The sequence below is a fragment of the Vipera berus genome (assembly GCF_964194415.1).
Source record: "Vipera berus genome assembly, chromosome: 1".
NCBI classification, from domain to species: Eukaryota; Metazoa; Chordata; class Lepidosauria; order Squamata; family Viperidae; genus Vipera; species Vipera berus.
The window spans coordinates 37607249-37624163 of NC_138202.1; the positions used below are offsets into that span (position 1 = coordinate 37607249).

Consider the following 16915-nt stretch of genomic DNA (forward strand, 5'->3'; position numbering starts at 1 on the left):
AGACAACAAAAATGGTGCAAAGACTGAGGGACAAAACATTTCAGGAGAGATTGGAGGCCCTGAATACATACATCACATGACCACAACTTGTGGTTTTACTTCTACGTTGTGCATCTGCTTGTCAGAAGCTGGTTCTAAAGCATGCAAATGGTGATCATGTGACTGCATGACATACAGTAGCAATGGTCATAAATGTGAAGAGTGATGGCATAACTATTTTTTTTACCACATTAAGCAATGAACAATCACTAAAGGAGACAGTTGGTGAGAGAGGACTACCTTTCTACATGAACACTCCCAAAGTATTTTGTTTTCTTATCCAAAGCAGGGAATGGTGTGATATGGTGTGGTATAGTAGGGTAGGGTAGGGTAGGGTAGTTACTTTCACAAAGGTACAGCAAAAAAACCCAAAAAACCAGTTATCTTATTATACAATTTGTCAATGGAAACCAAATGGTGAGGCTATAAGACAGATTTCATGTATACTGAACATTTCTTTTATTCTACTGGTCTGGTATAAAAACAAAGACACTCAACTTCCAAATAGATGACAAAATCCTTAACTAGACATTTCTTGCGCTTAACCTGAAATTGAAAAAAGACAGTAATAGTCTAATTTTATGGCCATTTAGAATATCTTGGAACTACATTCATTCTGATTAATTAATCTAATATGAATAAAGTTAGACTTTTCAACAAGGTTTCTAATTGTAATTTAGTTTGTCTAGAAATTTATCTAGAAAATATTACCGAGAGAGAGAAAAACAGAATAGTAATTTTAAAAGCTAAAGATAAGTAGTATATTAACATACTACACGCCCCCGATCTGCATTCATTTCGCCGGGACCTGAAAACCTGGCTTTTCGATCTATCAGGCCTGGACTGAAGGGGTTTTAGCTTTTTAATATTGTTTTAATTGTTGGGCTTTAATTAATTTAATTCATTTTAATTTCATATTATCTTTTTATATTGTCTTTTATATGCTGCCCTGTAAACCGCCCTGAGTCCTTCGGGAATAGGGCGGTATAGAAAACTAAATAAATAAATAAATATATTGTAACAATAGTACCTTTTTGTTGCTGGTGATACAATGTCTTTCCTGGTTCCTGATGGAGAAGGTAGAGAACCACTAGATTTCTTTGGTAAGACAGTTCCATTATTGACAGTAGTCTTTAAAGGCAGTGTTTGAACTAGTGGTCTTGCTGTGAAATGAAAAAAGAATAAAGGCTGAAATTTACACACTCAGAAGTGTATTCAATACTTGAAGTAAGATCTGACTACTACAGATTAAAGTGGAAAGATAACTACCTATTATTTAAAAAGTTCTCTTGTGGAAACTGGAGATGGATATTCAATTTGTAATCTATTACTACTGGAAGATCCCTTTCCACAAGGACTGAATATGCTCATTCTATACTTGTGCATTTGTGTGTTTTTTCTTTCCCTAAATGAAACACTTTGCACTTTTAAGAAGTTAGTTTGCTATTTTCAGAACATTTCTTTGATTTATTGAGATCATTCTCATTTTTAATCTTCTAAACTCTTAATGATTCCACCCAATTGTGTCATCTGAAAATCTGATAACTTCTCCATCTACTGTATGTTATTAATAAGAAATGCTGAAGTATATAGTTGAAGACTGAATCCCTAGTATTTTCACTCAATACTCTACATCATTTTGATATGAAATCACTGAGTGCATTCTTTCAGAATGATTTGCAAGATGTCTAGTTAACTATCTCACCTTCAATTCTAATCTGATTAGCCTGCTAATCAAAATTTCTTGAGTGTTTTGTTAAATGCATAGATGGTATTAATATATAACATTTCCACAATATATTAAGAAATAAACCAATCCAAAATATGAGATTGACAAGACGTGCTCTTCAACAAGCCATACTAAACTTATTATTAACTATAAAGCTTCCTATTAATGAATGTTAGACAGATTGACCTTTTTGTTCTCTGGGGTCTGCTGTTCCTATTCTAGAAGGTAGAAATATTTATTTTCATCCTATTGATATGGAACTTCACTCATTTGTCAGATTTTCAGAAAATTTCATCAGAGCCTTTAGCATAATTCTTCTGTCCCTGAAAATTGAAATTTGTACAGGGCAGTAGATAAGGAATTTCACAACTGATGCTTTGTCATTTGCTATAAACCTCAGCTATGTGACTGTGACAAACTGGTTAAATGGTCAAACTGCCCATCCTTAATATGGAAGTATGAAGAGATTTTGAGAAACAAATAATCTTTCTAAGTCCATAATATAAAATTTAGGTCAGCACCAGACATAAAATATGTCATTCCATAAACAGTAACATGTTTAGATGTTTTACCAGATATACAAGATAATGAAATGTTTTTTGTGCCCTGATATACAAACATTTAGAACAGACATGTCAAACTCGCAACATCACGTCATGTCGCACAATATTGCCGGCAATGGGGTAGGTGCGGCTTCCGGATGATGCATCCGGCCCGCGGGCCGGCAGTTTGACACCCCTGATTTAGAATAAAATATTGCAAAAACACAGTTTACCTCAAATATTTCTGGAATAATTTGGCATACTTTAAACATTCTTTGATTCATTAATACAATTAAAAATATTCAGACAGACAAACATTAGTTAATATTAATAAAAACAGAAATATGAATAGAATGAATTCCAGTCAAATTTAACAGAAAAGTGATCTGAGACCTGATTAGAAATTTGAAAAATACTTATCCATGTACACTTCTTAGAGAAGACTTTTTAAAAAATATATACTTCAGATTCAATTTTCAGGTTAAACCATACAACTGATCACTATCCATCTCAGAAAAATATCATGCAAAAATATTCTCAAATAATTCTGTTTATCTTAACTGGTTAAAAATATTTTCACTGTAACATATACAGGTGAATTTGAATGGAGGGTTAATACCTTTGGTAGGTCCTTTCTTGTTCTGCATGGCCTGTTGCTCCTCAGTAATATTTAAACGCCTAACGACATCTGCCAGAGCAGACTTGAGCAACTGAATGTCGTCTTCCTGCATCTGAACACGTTGTTCAAGTGAAGCTATGCGGTCTGTTACCTCCATGCTGCTGGCAGCAGAAGCACTGTCATCTAAAAATACACATGTATTTTATTTTATTTTATTCATTTAAAACATTTATATAGCTGCCTATCTTCTAACCAACTTTGGACTGCTCTCAATTAAAAATTAAAACCCTAACGCTTACTTTGAAGTCGTTACATTATGCTTGCTTCAAGCTAAATATTAATAGGTCTGCAACCTTAAACATAATTATAAAAACTATTTGAAGAAAAGTATTTTCCCAAAACAAACAGAGATATGGATACATTTGCAGCTTTTATTAGAAAACAATAACTCTTGTCAAGGTGGAATTCAATTAATTCTCCTTTAAATTGAAACATTCTACCAGCAATTCATACAGAATGTAATTTCCCATTTCCTCTGCAGTTTCTGTGTATGCAGTCAATTATACAAAAGGTGCAGAAATGTGAACTTCTCCCATTAACTATAAATACCTTCATATAAATTGTGTGATCCAGATAGAGCTAGACCAGGGGTCGGCAACCTGAAACAGCAAAAGGGCCACTCGGAACCGGTTCCGTCACACACACAAAAAACTGGGAGCTGCAAAATGTGCACGCGCATACACGCACGCACACACATGCACAAGGTTGAGTCAGCCTTCCATCCTTCCGAGGTAGGTAAAATGAGGACCCAGATTGTTGGGGGCAATAAGCTGACTTTGTAATAATGCCACTTGGGGGGGGGGGCAAAAGCCCTAATAAGCAGGCATATACATAGAATGAAGGCTATTGCTAAGCACATTGATTTGTGCTTAGATTGTAAGCCGCCCTGAGTCTTCGGAGAAGGGCGGGATATAAATGGGATTAAAATAAAATAAAATAAATAAATAAAATAAATAAAACAAGGCAAAACGTGCACCAGCCCCACCCCCGTCTACCTCTGGTATGGACGGCTCTGCCGTCCTGGCTTTTCCTCCCTCAGAAAAGACTGCTCTCCCTCCACCCTGCGCTCTCTCTCTCTCTGGGACTTCTTTCCACCTATTGTGAAGGTTCCAAAGAAGCGGAGGAGCAGGCTGACGGGGAGAAGAATCTTCCGAGGCTTTGCGAAAGAGGGAGGCAGTGGTGGGGTTAAAATAAAACAGGCGGGGGGAGGTTGAGGAAACCCAGCAGAAGCCTACATCAGAGGATGAGCAAGTAAGGCAAGATCGGGGAGAGGAAGAAAGCTTTCGGGAGTTGTCCAGCAAGCAGCTGCTCACCGCTCTGAGGAAATCACCATGGCAGGAGTGGAAAGAAGCGGGGGAGCGCCTCTCTCCCTAGTCTACCAAGCAAATAAAAGTTGAATGCAGCGGCTGTACAAAAAGCATCCACATATGAATATTGTAATGAAATGAATGTTGAGAATCAGAAAGTGTTTTCTCCTTAACAATTTCTTATTAATACAATTGACAATTTTGTCTCCATTGAAAGAATGTTATAACTCATTGGTATATTATGTTAACCTATTTTAATATTTATTAATTTTATTTGCTTTCGTTTTCATTTATATTTATAGATAACCAGCGTTTCCCATAGAACGCTCAGAACGGAGTTCCGGCACCTTTTTTGAATGGAACCTTGTAGGGTAGGCAAGGCGGGTTGTATGACATGTGTGAGTTCCAGCACCTTTTTCTTTTACAAAAAAATCACTGTAGATAACATTACTGTCATGGTTCTGACAGACAGAGGCGAATAAAGCAGAACTCCGAGGCTTGAAAATTCTTCAAGGAACATGTTTATTAGTTACAAAGTATCAGTACAGTCAAAAGTGAAACCAACTCTGAATACACAAGTAATAATTACCCAATTATAAAGTATAATATCCCACCCACAAAACTATGCAAGTAACTACGTTCCCCAATATTTTCATTTGGCAGGCTTTTTTATGCAACGCCCATTCCCTGGTTGCAGGAGCAGCCAATGACCTTGGTTCCCACAGGACAAAAGATTATTTTGACTAACAAAGCACTTTGGCGACCCCCCCCCCCCGTTTATGTGGTGACCTAGAAGAAAAAAATGGCTGCAGCCATGCTCACTGTAGAGTTGACAATTCCATTGAAAGAAAAAGATTTGCAACAAACATAGAAAGGCAGAGGCCCTGTACAAAGACATTTCACCTGATTTACTTTTTATATCTACAGCAACATTTACAAACATGGAAAAACTTTTTGATTCAGCAAAATACATTGATTAAGAAAGATACTGGGCAAAGGAAAAAGACTAAAGTAGAAACCAAGAAAATAGATGATGGGACTTACCAGAGAGAATACTTAGAAAAGAAACATTTGTTTGAATATGGTTAAAGAAATAGAAAAGTTTTGGGATATATATGTCATTCTAAGAGGGATGAATTCCCTAAATAATATAGTATGCCTTTTTCCCTTTTTTGTTCTCTTTCTTAGTATGACTAATATAAAAAAGTTGAAATGACTTAGATAAAGGAAATGTTTTAGATACTTAAATGTGATTAAGAAAATTATAATGGATAAAAATGCTTTGAATAAGAATTAAAGGACTAGATGCACTAGATGTATTAAATGGAATGTTTAAAGATTAAACATATTTTTAATTATGGTTAAAAAGAATAAGAAATTTAGGAAATAAATATATATTAGCTTAGGAGGGATATATATTTTAAGTAGTATGTTATTTTTCTTGTTATCCTTTCTTTTCTTTTTTCATTGCTTTATCTATTCCTTAAGAAATGTAAAAGTGTGAGATGGTTCATATGTAGTGTTAAATTTTTTAATGTAATTAATTTTTGAGAAAATCTTAACCAGTAAGAATACCTAGAATTTGGTGGGAGAAACAAATTAAAATACGGATTGTAACAGGATCTATGATAAGGCAACCAGAATGATTGGATAGAAAAAAAACATTACATTGATGTGATTATTTTTAGGACTATTGGGAAAAATTTATATATTTAATTGTTATCTATCAAAGCAATAAGAATTGTATTAACTCAATGTTTGCAAAAGAGGATATTTTGGGAAAAGAGGAAATCAACTAAAACTATTATGTGGATTAAGGATTATAGAAATCAATTGTTAGTGATTGTTTTACAAATGTAACCCAGAGAACACACTGTTCACCAATTATTAAGTGATTTATGTTTTAAAAAATTAATAAAATATATTACAAAAAAATAGGAAAGCACATAGCAACATCCCCATTGCTTCAAGTAGTAGACAAGAGGATCAAAGAATTCTTGCCCTCATGAACTCACTGAGAAAAGAAGTGCTAAAGTATATCTAGTTTCTAAGACTGCGTAACCTGTCTTGTTTTTCTTTTCAATAAATCTAATTAATAAGAGCCTATGAGAATGCCCCCTTCATGGATTACTGCCTTGTCGTGGCGAAGGGGCTTGCGTAATTCAATGAAGCTATGAGCTATGCCGTGCAGGGCCACCCAAGACGGACAGGTCATAGCAGAGAGTTCTGACAAAACGTGATCCACTGGAGAAGGAAATGGCAACCCACTCCAGTATCTTTGCCATGAAAACCCTATGGACAGTACCAAAAGGCAAAACGATATGACGCTGGAAGATGAGCCCCTCAGGTCGGAAGGCGTCCAATATGCTACTGGGGAAGAGCAGAGGGCTAGTACTAGTAGCGCCAGAAAGAATGAAGCGACTGGGCCAAAGCCGAAAGGACGCTCAGCTGTGGATATGTCTGGTAGTGAAAGGAAAGTCCGATGCTGTAAAGATTTTTTCTCCATAGGAACCTGGAATGTAAGATCCATGAATCAAGGAAAGCTGGACGTGGTCAAACAAGAGATGACAAGACTGAACATTGACATCTTAGGTATCAGCGAACTAAAATGGACAGGAATGGGTGAATTTAATTCAGATGACCATCAGGTATACTACTGCGGACAAGAATCCCTCAGAAGAAATGGAGTAGCCTTCATAGTCAATAAAAGAGTAGGAAAAGCAATACTGGGATACAATCCTCAAAATGACAGAATGATCTCAGTTCGAATCCAAGGCAAACCATTCAATATCACAGTAGTCCAAGTCTATGCCCCAACCACCGGTGCTGAAGAGGATGAAATTGACCGGTTCTATGAAGCCCTACAGCACCTTATAGAACTAACACCAAAAAATGATGTCCTTATCATCATGGGGGATTGGAATGCTAAAGTAGGAAGCCAAAAGATAACTGGAATAACAGGCAAGTTTGGCCTTGGAGTACAAAATGAAGCAGGGCACAGGCTGATAGAATTTTGTCAAGAGAATACGATGGTCATAGCAAACACCCTTTTCCAACAACCCAAGAGACGGCTCTACACATGGACATCACCAGACGGTCAACACAGAAATCAGATTGACTATGTACTCTGCAGCCAAAGATGGAGAAGCTCTATACAGTCAATAAAAACAAGACCAGGAGCTGACTGTGGCTCAGACCATGAGCTTCTTGTTGCAAAGTTTAAGCTTAAACTGAAGAAAGTAGGGAAAAGCACTAGGCCAGTCAGGTATGAATTAAATCATATCCCTGTTGAATATACAGTAGAGGTGACAAATCGATTTAAGGAATTAGATCTGATAGACAGGGTGCCTGAAGAACTATGGACAGAGGTTCGCAACATTGTACAAGAGGTAGCAACCAAAACCATCCCAAAGAAAAAGAAATGCAAGAAAGCAAAATGGCTGTCTGAGGAAGCTTTGCAAATAGCTGAGGAAAGGAGGGAAGCAAAAGGCAAGGGAGAAAAAGAAAGATACACCCAATTGAATGCAGAATTCCAGAGAATAGCTAGAAGAGATAAGAATGACTTCTTAAATGAACAGTGCAAAGAAATAGAAGAAAACAATAGAATAGGGAGGACCAGAGATCTTTTCAAGAAAATTGGAGAGATGAAGGGAACGTTCAATGCAAAAATGGGCATGATAAAGGACCAAAATGGCAGGGACCTAACAGAGGCAGAAGAGATTAAGAAGAGATGGCAAAATTACACAGAAGAACTATACAAGAATGAGCTTAACGTCCCTGATAATCACAATGAGGTGGTCACTGACCTCGAGCCAGACATCCTAGAATGTGAAGTGAAGTGGGCCTTAGAAAAGCTGAGCAACAACAAAGCTAGTGGAGGTGACAGTATTCCAGCTGAGCTATTCAAAATCTTAAAAGACGATGCAGTAAAAGTGCTACACTCAATTTGCCAGCAAATTTGGAAAACTCAACAGTGGCCACAGGATTGGAAAAGATCAGTTTACATTCCAATTCCAAAGAAAGGCAGTGCCAAAGAATGTTCAAACTATCGCACCATTGCACTCATTTCTCATGCTAGTAAAGTTATGCTTAAAATCCTACAAGCTAGACTCCAGCAGTATGTGGATCGAGAACTACCAGAAGTACAGGCAGGATTTCGAAGAGGCAGAGGAACTAGAGATCAAATTGCCAACATACGCTGGATCATGGAAAAAGCTAGAGAGTTCCAGAAAAACATCTACTTCTGCTTCATTGACTATGCTAAAGCCTTTGATTGTGTGGATCATAACAAACTGTGGCAAGTTCTTAAAGAGATGGGAGTACCAGAACATCTTATTTGTCTCTTGAGAAACCTATATGCGGGCCAAGAAGCAACAGTGAGAACTGGACACGGAACCACTGATTGGTTCAAAATTGGGAAAGGAGTCCGGCAAGGCTGTATACTGTCGCCTTGCCTATTTAACTTATATGCAGAGCACATCATGAGAAAGGCAGGGCTAGATGAATCAAAAGTTGGAATTAAGATTGCTGGAAGAAATATCAACAACCTAAGATATGCAGATGATACCACTCTAATGGCAGAAAGTGAAGAGGAACTGAAGAGTCTCTTGTTGCGAGTGAAGAAGGAGAGTGCAAAAGTTGGGTTGAAACTAAACATTAAGAAAACTAAGATCATGGCATCCGGCCCTCTTAATTCCTGGCAAATAGATGGGGAAGAAATGGAGGTAGTGACAGATTTTATTTTCCTGGGCTCCAAGATCACTGCAGATGGGGACTGTAGTCAAGAAATTAAAAGACGCTTGCTCCTAGGGAGGAAAGCCATGGCAAATCTAGACAGCACACTAAAAAGCAGAGACATCACCCTGTCAACAAAAGTGCGTATAGTCAAGGCTATGGTCTTCCCAGTTGCAATGTATGGCAGTGAAAGTTGGACCATAAGAAAGGCTGAGCGCAAAAGAATTGAGGCCTTTGAACTCTGGTGCTGGAGAAGACTCCTGCGAGTCCCTTGGACTGCAAGGCGATCAAACCGGTCAGTCCTAGAGGAGATCAACCCTGACTGCTCTTTAGAAGGCCAGATCCTGAAGCTAAAACTCAAATACTTTGGCCACCTAATGAGGAGGAAGGACTCACTGGAGAAGAGCCTAATGCTGGGAAAGATTGAGGGCAATAGAAGAAGGGGACGACAGAGAATGAGGTGGCTGGATGGAGTCACTGAAGCAGTAGGCGTGAGCTTAACTGGACTCCAGAAGATGGTAGAGGACAGGAAGGCCTGGAGGAACATTGTCCATAGGGTCGCGATGGGTCGGACACGACTTCGCAACTAACAACAACAACATGAGAATGTATCCTTCTTTGTTGTAAATGGCCTTCAAGGCAAAGGAAGGAAGAAGAACTTTACCAGGACAGGCAATAAAGAGGAGAAATTAGAAACAAAAAGACTGAAGGAAAAAGAAGCTTCTTCTGCTTAGCCAGGAGAAAGAAGAGAAAAAAAGGTGAATTGGGCAACACTTAATGCAGAGCTTTTCAACCCGTGGTATGGTTACCACCTGTGGTACATTGGCACCTGGCAGGTGGTACGCGGCCATTCTAGAAAAGTGGTAGCTGGGGAGGGGAATGAGCTGAACCGGTGGCAGCACTGCACAAGCCTGAGCGAGAGATGGCTGGAGCTGCAGGGCTGTCAGGGCTCAGCGGAAGCGCCAGGATCAGTGCCAGGTTCCAGCTGGAGCTCGGCGCGGATCCTGGTGCTTCTGAGCCCAGAAGAAGCACCAATCAGTTGGAATGTTGCAGCATCTCCAGGGTCTTGTGATTTACATTCAGATGCTTGGCAACTGATTTATATTTATGATGGTCACAGTGTCCCAGGGTCATATGCAGTAACCAAAACCTGCTGCAACAACCCAGGAGACAGGGGGAATAAAAACCAAACACCCCCCCACCCCACCTCTGCTGCCAATCCTCAACAGAAATGCTCACAACAATGAAAACCTCGGACAGGAAGAAGAGCGCCACTGGGCGGGCAGGCAAGTGTCTTGCTCAGCTGTGACTTGGGGGACACTTTTTTCAGTGCAATTGTAACTTTGAACAGTCACTAAGCAAACTGTTGTAAGTTGAAGACTACCTGTACTTCATCATTTTTTTCCTTTTTTTTTTTTGATCATGAAGTTTTTGACACCTTGCTAGTCGACTGGTGGTACTCAGATGTTGCCATAACCTAAAAGTGGTACAATGGGTAAAAAGGTTGAAAAGCCCTGACTTAATGGATGAAAAATATTGAATATTAATACAGGTAATCCCCAAGTTGCAAGCATTCCCTTAGTGAATGTTTGAAGTTACGCAATAAGCGCCCCCTTGTGATTATGAGCAAATCCCAAAATTACAAATATTGCGGCACAACAGTTGTTCACCCTTACAAGTGACCGTGGTGGCACTGCAACATTCACCCTAGTTATTGCCTCCCTCCCCACCCCTATTCCGGGTCTCCCTACAGTATAAGGGTTAACTAGTTGTTTAATATAATTTCCTTAGAGCAGGGGTCAGGAACCTGAAACAGTGAAAGAGCCACTCGGAACCAGTTCCCTCACAAAAGGAAAAACTGGGAGCCGCAAAAACTGTGTGCGCATGCGCGTACATGCGAGATATGCACCTACCCTGCATATTTGAATTGATTGGTTGAACTTTTTTAGTCCCACTTTTTTTTGGACTGCACATGGCAGAGGACTGGGAGCCGCAGGGGACGGCTGAAAGAGCCACATGTGGCTCTGGAGCCGCAGGTTGCATACCTGTGCCTTAGAGCATGCATGTCAAACTGCCGGCCCACAGGCTGGATGTGTCACAGTAAAACTGCACCCACCCCATTGCAAATACATCAAGCGACATCATGAGTTTGACATGCCAGCCTTAGAGCATTCCTCTCTGTTTCCATTAATGCTGTTCCAAGACTAACCAACATGGCCAATAATGAAAGAAGGTAGAAGATGTACTTCTACAATATATGAGGGGCCCAAGTTTTCCCAACTATTCTGCAAAAAGCTTCCTTCATTTACAGTAGATCATAAAATATTAATATGCACTCAATTTCGCTCACATCATTTTGATTCCTGTAACTTGGTGTTAATTGAAGGTAACTGTTAGTAAATTGAAATTATGCGCTGCAAGCAAGAAATTTTTGCCTATTAGGCTCAGAGCAACGTTTCTACTCTTAACTTCTTCCTCAGCCTCTAATTAGACACCTCCTCAAATGCTTTTAATTCTTCACTGTCCCAATTTAGTACTAGAAAATTATTAGATTAGAAACATTAAGATTGAATACTCAATAACACATTAGATCTTTGTAAGCTGATCTAAGTTGCTTATAATGTAAGTTGTTTAGAATCATAATATCCTTCTCTTTTCAGTGCTTTTTCATCAACGCTTAATTTTCATATTATTTTTTCTTTGATTTTCTCCTTTCCCAAGCTCCTATTCCTGTTTATATTCCCTAAATTATGATTAAAAATAATGAAAACATACTCCAAGGGTTAAAATAAAACATTTAAGACCCTTATATTAATATTTTAATAACCATCTTGTCCCCATCCCTGAAGTAATTTAACCCAGGGAGATCATGGGCAGTAGTCAGTCTCAACTGGACTAAGGAGTCATCTAACGATGGCTGGTGGTTATGCCTTATCTAATTACATGATTGCAAAGCGACAAGGGTGAGCTTTCCTGTATGTCCACTTCACAGGTTGGGCCTCAAATTACCGGATCAAATCTGTGACAGAATGGAGCAGCTAAGCCCTGTTTGCATGTCACATGATCTCCCAGACAGATAAAGGAAATAAAATAATCTAATGATGCATTGAGCTGGAATAGGTAAGGTTTCTCATGTGCACAGTTCTCTAAAGGCAAGTTGGTCAACAAAAGATCAAATAGATTAAGAAGAAAAATCTACTGTTGGAGTTGGGAAGAATATGATCACTGGCAAACTAAGTGGGATATCTGTCTGTCTGTCTTCAATCAATCAATTTTTTATGCTGCCTTACTCCTTGATGACTCCAAGTGGTTTACACAAGAAAAAACTATAAAATAAAAAGACATTTTGGAAATTTTGGCTGCTGAAAACATTCAAGGACACTACCAAAGAGTTCCCTGGATTAAAAGAAGATCTCCAAAGATGGAGGCAGACAGCACAGCCTGAGAGCATGTCACTGTAGTGCAGGGTGGAGAGAATTTGAAGATCAAAATTTTGATAGCCATAATAATTTGCCACCTCATCATAATGTTCTTGCTACTCCAAGTACAGGATTTAGTATAGTAGATACTAAATTATGCATGCTGAGTACAAGATAAGCATTACTTTGCAGGCAGGAAAATAGTTAATTGTTGAAGGCAACAATTAGAGTTATACAGTGATTTATTGCTTTGACAGCATTCAAATGCAGTGGCAGGAGCAGAGAAACACTTTCTGTATATTTGCTTAAGCTAAGTGCCACATTTGCAACTAGTTTTGCAGGACCCAAACAGAAATTAAGATGTTCATATATTCCAGGCAAGAAATAAAAGACAACTCCACACAAAAAAGCAGAGTAATGACTACAGCAGAATGAAGAGTTAGTGAGTAGATAGGCCTGTGGTGGCGAACCTATGGCATGGGTGCCACAGGTGGCACGGAGAGCCTTCTCTGTGGGCATGCGCACCGTCGCCCCAGTCCCAGGCCTTCAGCTGACTTTTATAAAACCTTTTCACTTTAGGCCTCCGCCGCCATGTACAAAAAAAAAAGGTTCAATCAATCAATTTCAACTTCTCGCGGGGAAAAAAAAGTTGTCACAAAGTTGGAATTGATTGATTGAACTTTTTAGTCCCACCCAGTCTGCCATTACCACTGCAGCCATGCCCACCCAATGAGCCACACCCACCCAATTGGCCACACCCACCCAAAGGGCCATGCCCACCCATCACCCAATGATACATAAGTGGGTTTTGGGTTGCAGTTTGGGCACTCAATCTCTAAAAGGCTTGCCATCACTGAGATAGGCTTTTTGTAATTTCTTTCTGGACAAGAAGACTTCAGATTGTCTACAACTACTTCAGACAGTTGTACCTTATGAGAACATACAAAACAAACCAGTTGACGTCTTAATCATTAAAAGGGATATATGAATAACAAAGCAAGAGTGTGAACTGGACTATCTTCCTATATTGGATTTGCAAAAGAGACTTGTTAAAGATTTGAAGAACTTTGTGAAAAGGAACAAGAAAGAAAGAAAAAAAATCAAGTTCTAGAACATTATTTAAAGAACAAAATATTAAGATTGTTAGAAGTAAATGGACAGAATATAAAGTTGGTTTAATTGATCAAGGTTCAAATAGATATCCTGTTATTTCTGGTAACCTTTAATTGAATTTTGCCAATCTCTTAGACCAAGATGATGAGGTTTTAAAGATTTGCTTATAGATAAAGAGATGGGATAGAAGAGATCATTTGTAGTATTTTAAGAGAAAGTATTAAGTTACTAAAATTGCTTATACTTGTGATAGGGGAATAAAATTTCTTTTTATATTTCTTTTATATATATGTGTGTGTGTGTGTGTATGTCTCTTGTTTTTCTTTACTACACTATGTTTTATTTCTGTTATATTATTTTTTTAGTTTGTATGAGTTTTTATTGCTGCACTTGTAATTTTTAATAAAATTACTGTATGTTCTGATATTGATGTTATAAATAAATATAAATTTGATTGACAAGCAGGTGCACATGCTGAAGTCTGGATGGATGGATCCTGAAAATCAGCTCACAACAGTGACTGAGAAAGTCCATTGTTACCAGAATTGTCAATGCTGCTAATATCGAATGTTATTGCTTGACAAGAGATGAAGAAGTAGCCATTTCATATGTTAAACTTGTGTATTGCTTTAAGAGATTGGATTAAGGTTGGGAGGGGGGAAGAGGAGGATTGTTCCTCAAGGCCATCTGAAATCAAAGAAGGTAAGAGCTTGGCGGGTTTTCTAACAGAAGCGAAACTGATTCTTTAAATTAATAGGAGAATATGATTAATGACAAAATTAGAAAGGTGGAAAATTGTGTTTTAATATATTGTGCAAGGGGCGTAGATTTCAGATTCCAGCTTCCTTCGAGCAAGCATTTGCCAGTGTATTAGGCTAATAAAGGACTTTTAAGGTAAACAATGCCTAAGAGTCACTTGAAAAGCCCATACGTCGGAAACTTGACAGAAATACCCAAACTGGTCCCTGGGCACCTTAAAGTTCTGCAAGGCCTTAAAGACATCCAAAATCAAGCAGCTTAAACAGATTCTGCCACACAGCAGGCAACTGATACACCAGAAAGATTCCAACTTTGTTTCTCAAATTTACAGATATTTATACAGGTTACCCTCAAATTACGATCACAATTGTGCCCACAATTTTGTTGCTAAGCAAGAAAATTGTAAATTTTGCCCATTTTATGATGGTGCTTGCCACAATTAAGTCAATCACTGTTAATTGTTAATTTAGTAACACGTTTTTTTAGTGACTCTGGCTTCCCCATTGATTTTGCTTGTCAGAAAGATGCAAAAGGTGATCACATGATCCCAGAACACTGCAACCGTCATAAATATGAGTCAGTTGCCAAGTGACTGAGTTTTGATCACATGACAATGGTGATGCTGCAACAGTTGTAAATGTGAAAAATGGTTATATGTCACTTTTTCCAGTGCCGTTGTAACTTCAAAGTCACTAAATGAACTCTTGTTAAGCCGAGCACTACCTGTACCTTGCTATCTCAGGAGGAAGAGTCTCTAGTCACTGATACAATATACAGTTTAATGCTACCTTCAATTCCATATTCCTGATGGCAAAACTGGTGAAGGATCGAAAACCTAAGATTACAGACCTCAGAAAGGGTGATATTGCCATTTTTGCTCAGCTGAGTCTTGGTAATACATGCAAAGTTTGCATGCTTGTCCATTACCAAGTCATGAATGAACAAGCCTAAAAATTTGATTATGTGAAAATTTGTTTTGTTACTTTCTGTTCATTTCTGTAATCTTTCAATATAGCTTTGTATTTTACTTTTCTAAGAAGTGTGTGTGGCATGTTTGAATGCATACGTGTGTCTTCAAGTCAGTGTTGACTCCTGGTAACTGTCCAGACTAGCTCCTGCAGTTTTCATGGCATATTTTACAAATGTGGCTTCCCCTTGCCTTCTTAGAGCTGAGACAAAGTGATTGGGCCAAGATCATCCAGCTGACTTCTTGTCTAAGGCAGGATTTGTGATCTCCTAATTTCTAGCCCGATATCTTAACCATTACAGCAAACTGGCTCTTAAGTTATTCCCCCCCCCCCAATTTTAATCAGCTGTAAATTGGAGAAGCTTTCTCCCATGTGTTTACCCAAGTCATTAAAAATATGAAAAACAGATCCTAGGACTGATCCTTGAAGAAGTCTACTTGATGCTTCTGTCCAGTTTGATAAGAAACCATTGATTAACATTCTTTCAGTATTCATGAGTTTACAAAGCACCTACTGCATATATACTTGTTATGACATCCAGCAAATATTTAACTATCTTTGCTAATTAGCAAATTAGCACTACATGGAACACTTTGTCAAATGTTTTCCTAGGTGATTACTTCCTAATCCTGGTCTGGTGAATAACCCATAGCAAGCTGGTTCACAATGTCTATGCCATGACACAGTTTGGCTTAGCAAGCTTTATGGATCCAAGCACTGGGGTTTATGACTTAAAGCAGTCTGCTAACCCATCCAATTGTAGCTAAGACAACAAAATGCTTTCAGAAGTATGTGGCTTTTCATGTCTGACTTGCATAGATTCTTATCCTATCTGGCTGGAAGTTTCCAGATGGTGATGTTGGGGCCAATCCTGTTTATTTTCGTGGCCACTATGCTGTGGGATTTCTATACTTTTTAATATCATGATTAAGTTTTGTGTTTGGGTTGTACTCTTAAGAAGGATCAGGCCCACAACTTGTAGATGTTTTGCATGTCTACATTACTTCTGAAGATTTTATTCTAAATAGTACTTTCAAAATTGTTTTCACTTCAAAATAAGTCTAAATCCTAAGACTTTGTGGCCAAAACACCGGGGAAAAAATCAACTTCTCATTAGCCAGTATACAATGTATGAATCTTCATCAGATGACACCATCAAGAGTAGAAAGCAAGGCAAGATCTTTATTATAGCAGAATCCTGATTGTAGAATTAATCCCCTAAAAAGAATAGAATGCAAACATTCCATTTATTTGCTCAATATCTAGAGGCATTTATGACTCTCTGATATCTAACCAACATGGCCAATAGTAAAAGAAGATGGAAGTTGTACTTCTACAATATCTGAGGGGTCCAGGTTTTCCCAACTATTCTGCAAAAAGCTTCCTTCATTTAAATCATAAAATATTCATATGCACTCAAATTTCTCTCACATCATTTTCTATAACTAGAATACTCTTCTGAAGTATTAACATAACTTAGAAACAATCTTCCTTTTAAACCAGTACTATAGAACCTTAGTTCTACTTCTCCTGTTCATAAGACAGAAGTTATCAGCTGATCTATCCAAGGTAGCAAGCTGAGAGTCCAGTTCTACAACATCTTTCTTCCGGTAATCCTGATAACTT

The 16915-nt window shown here is 38.2% G+C and overlaps 1 protein-coding gene across 2 annotated transcripts in view; it reads right to left on the reverse strand.

The window, feature by feature from the left end:
* Nucleotides 1-16915, reverse strand: part of EML1 (EMAP like 1) — a 149706-nt gene that overhangs the window by 57754 nt on the left and 75037 nt on the right. For both annotated transcript variants that reach the window (XM_081336730.1, XM_081336729.1), the window contains exons 2-3: nucleotides 2930-3112; nucleotides 1070-1202 (exon numbers count right to left, since the gene is read on the reverse strand). In XM_081336730.1, coding sequence (XP_081192856.1) covers nucleotides 1070-1202; nucleotides 2930-3112 — 316 coding nt within the window. The remainder of the gene's footprint in view (nucleotides 1-1069; nucleotides 1203-2929; nucleotides 3113-16915) is intronic.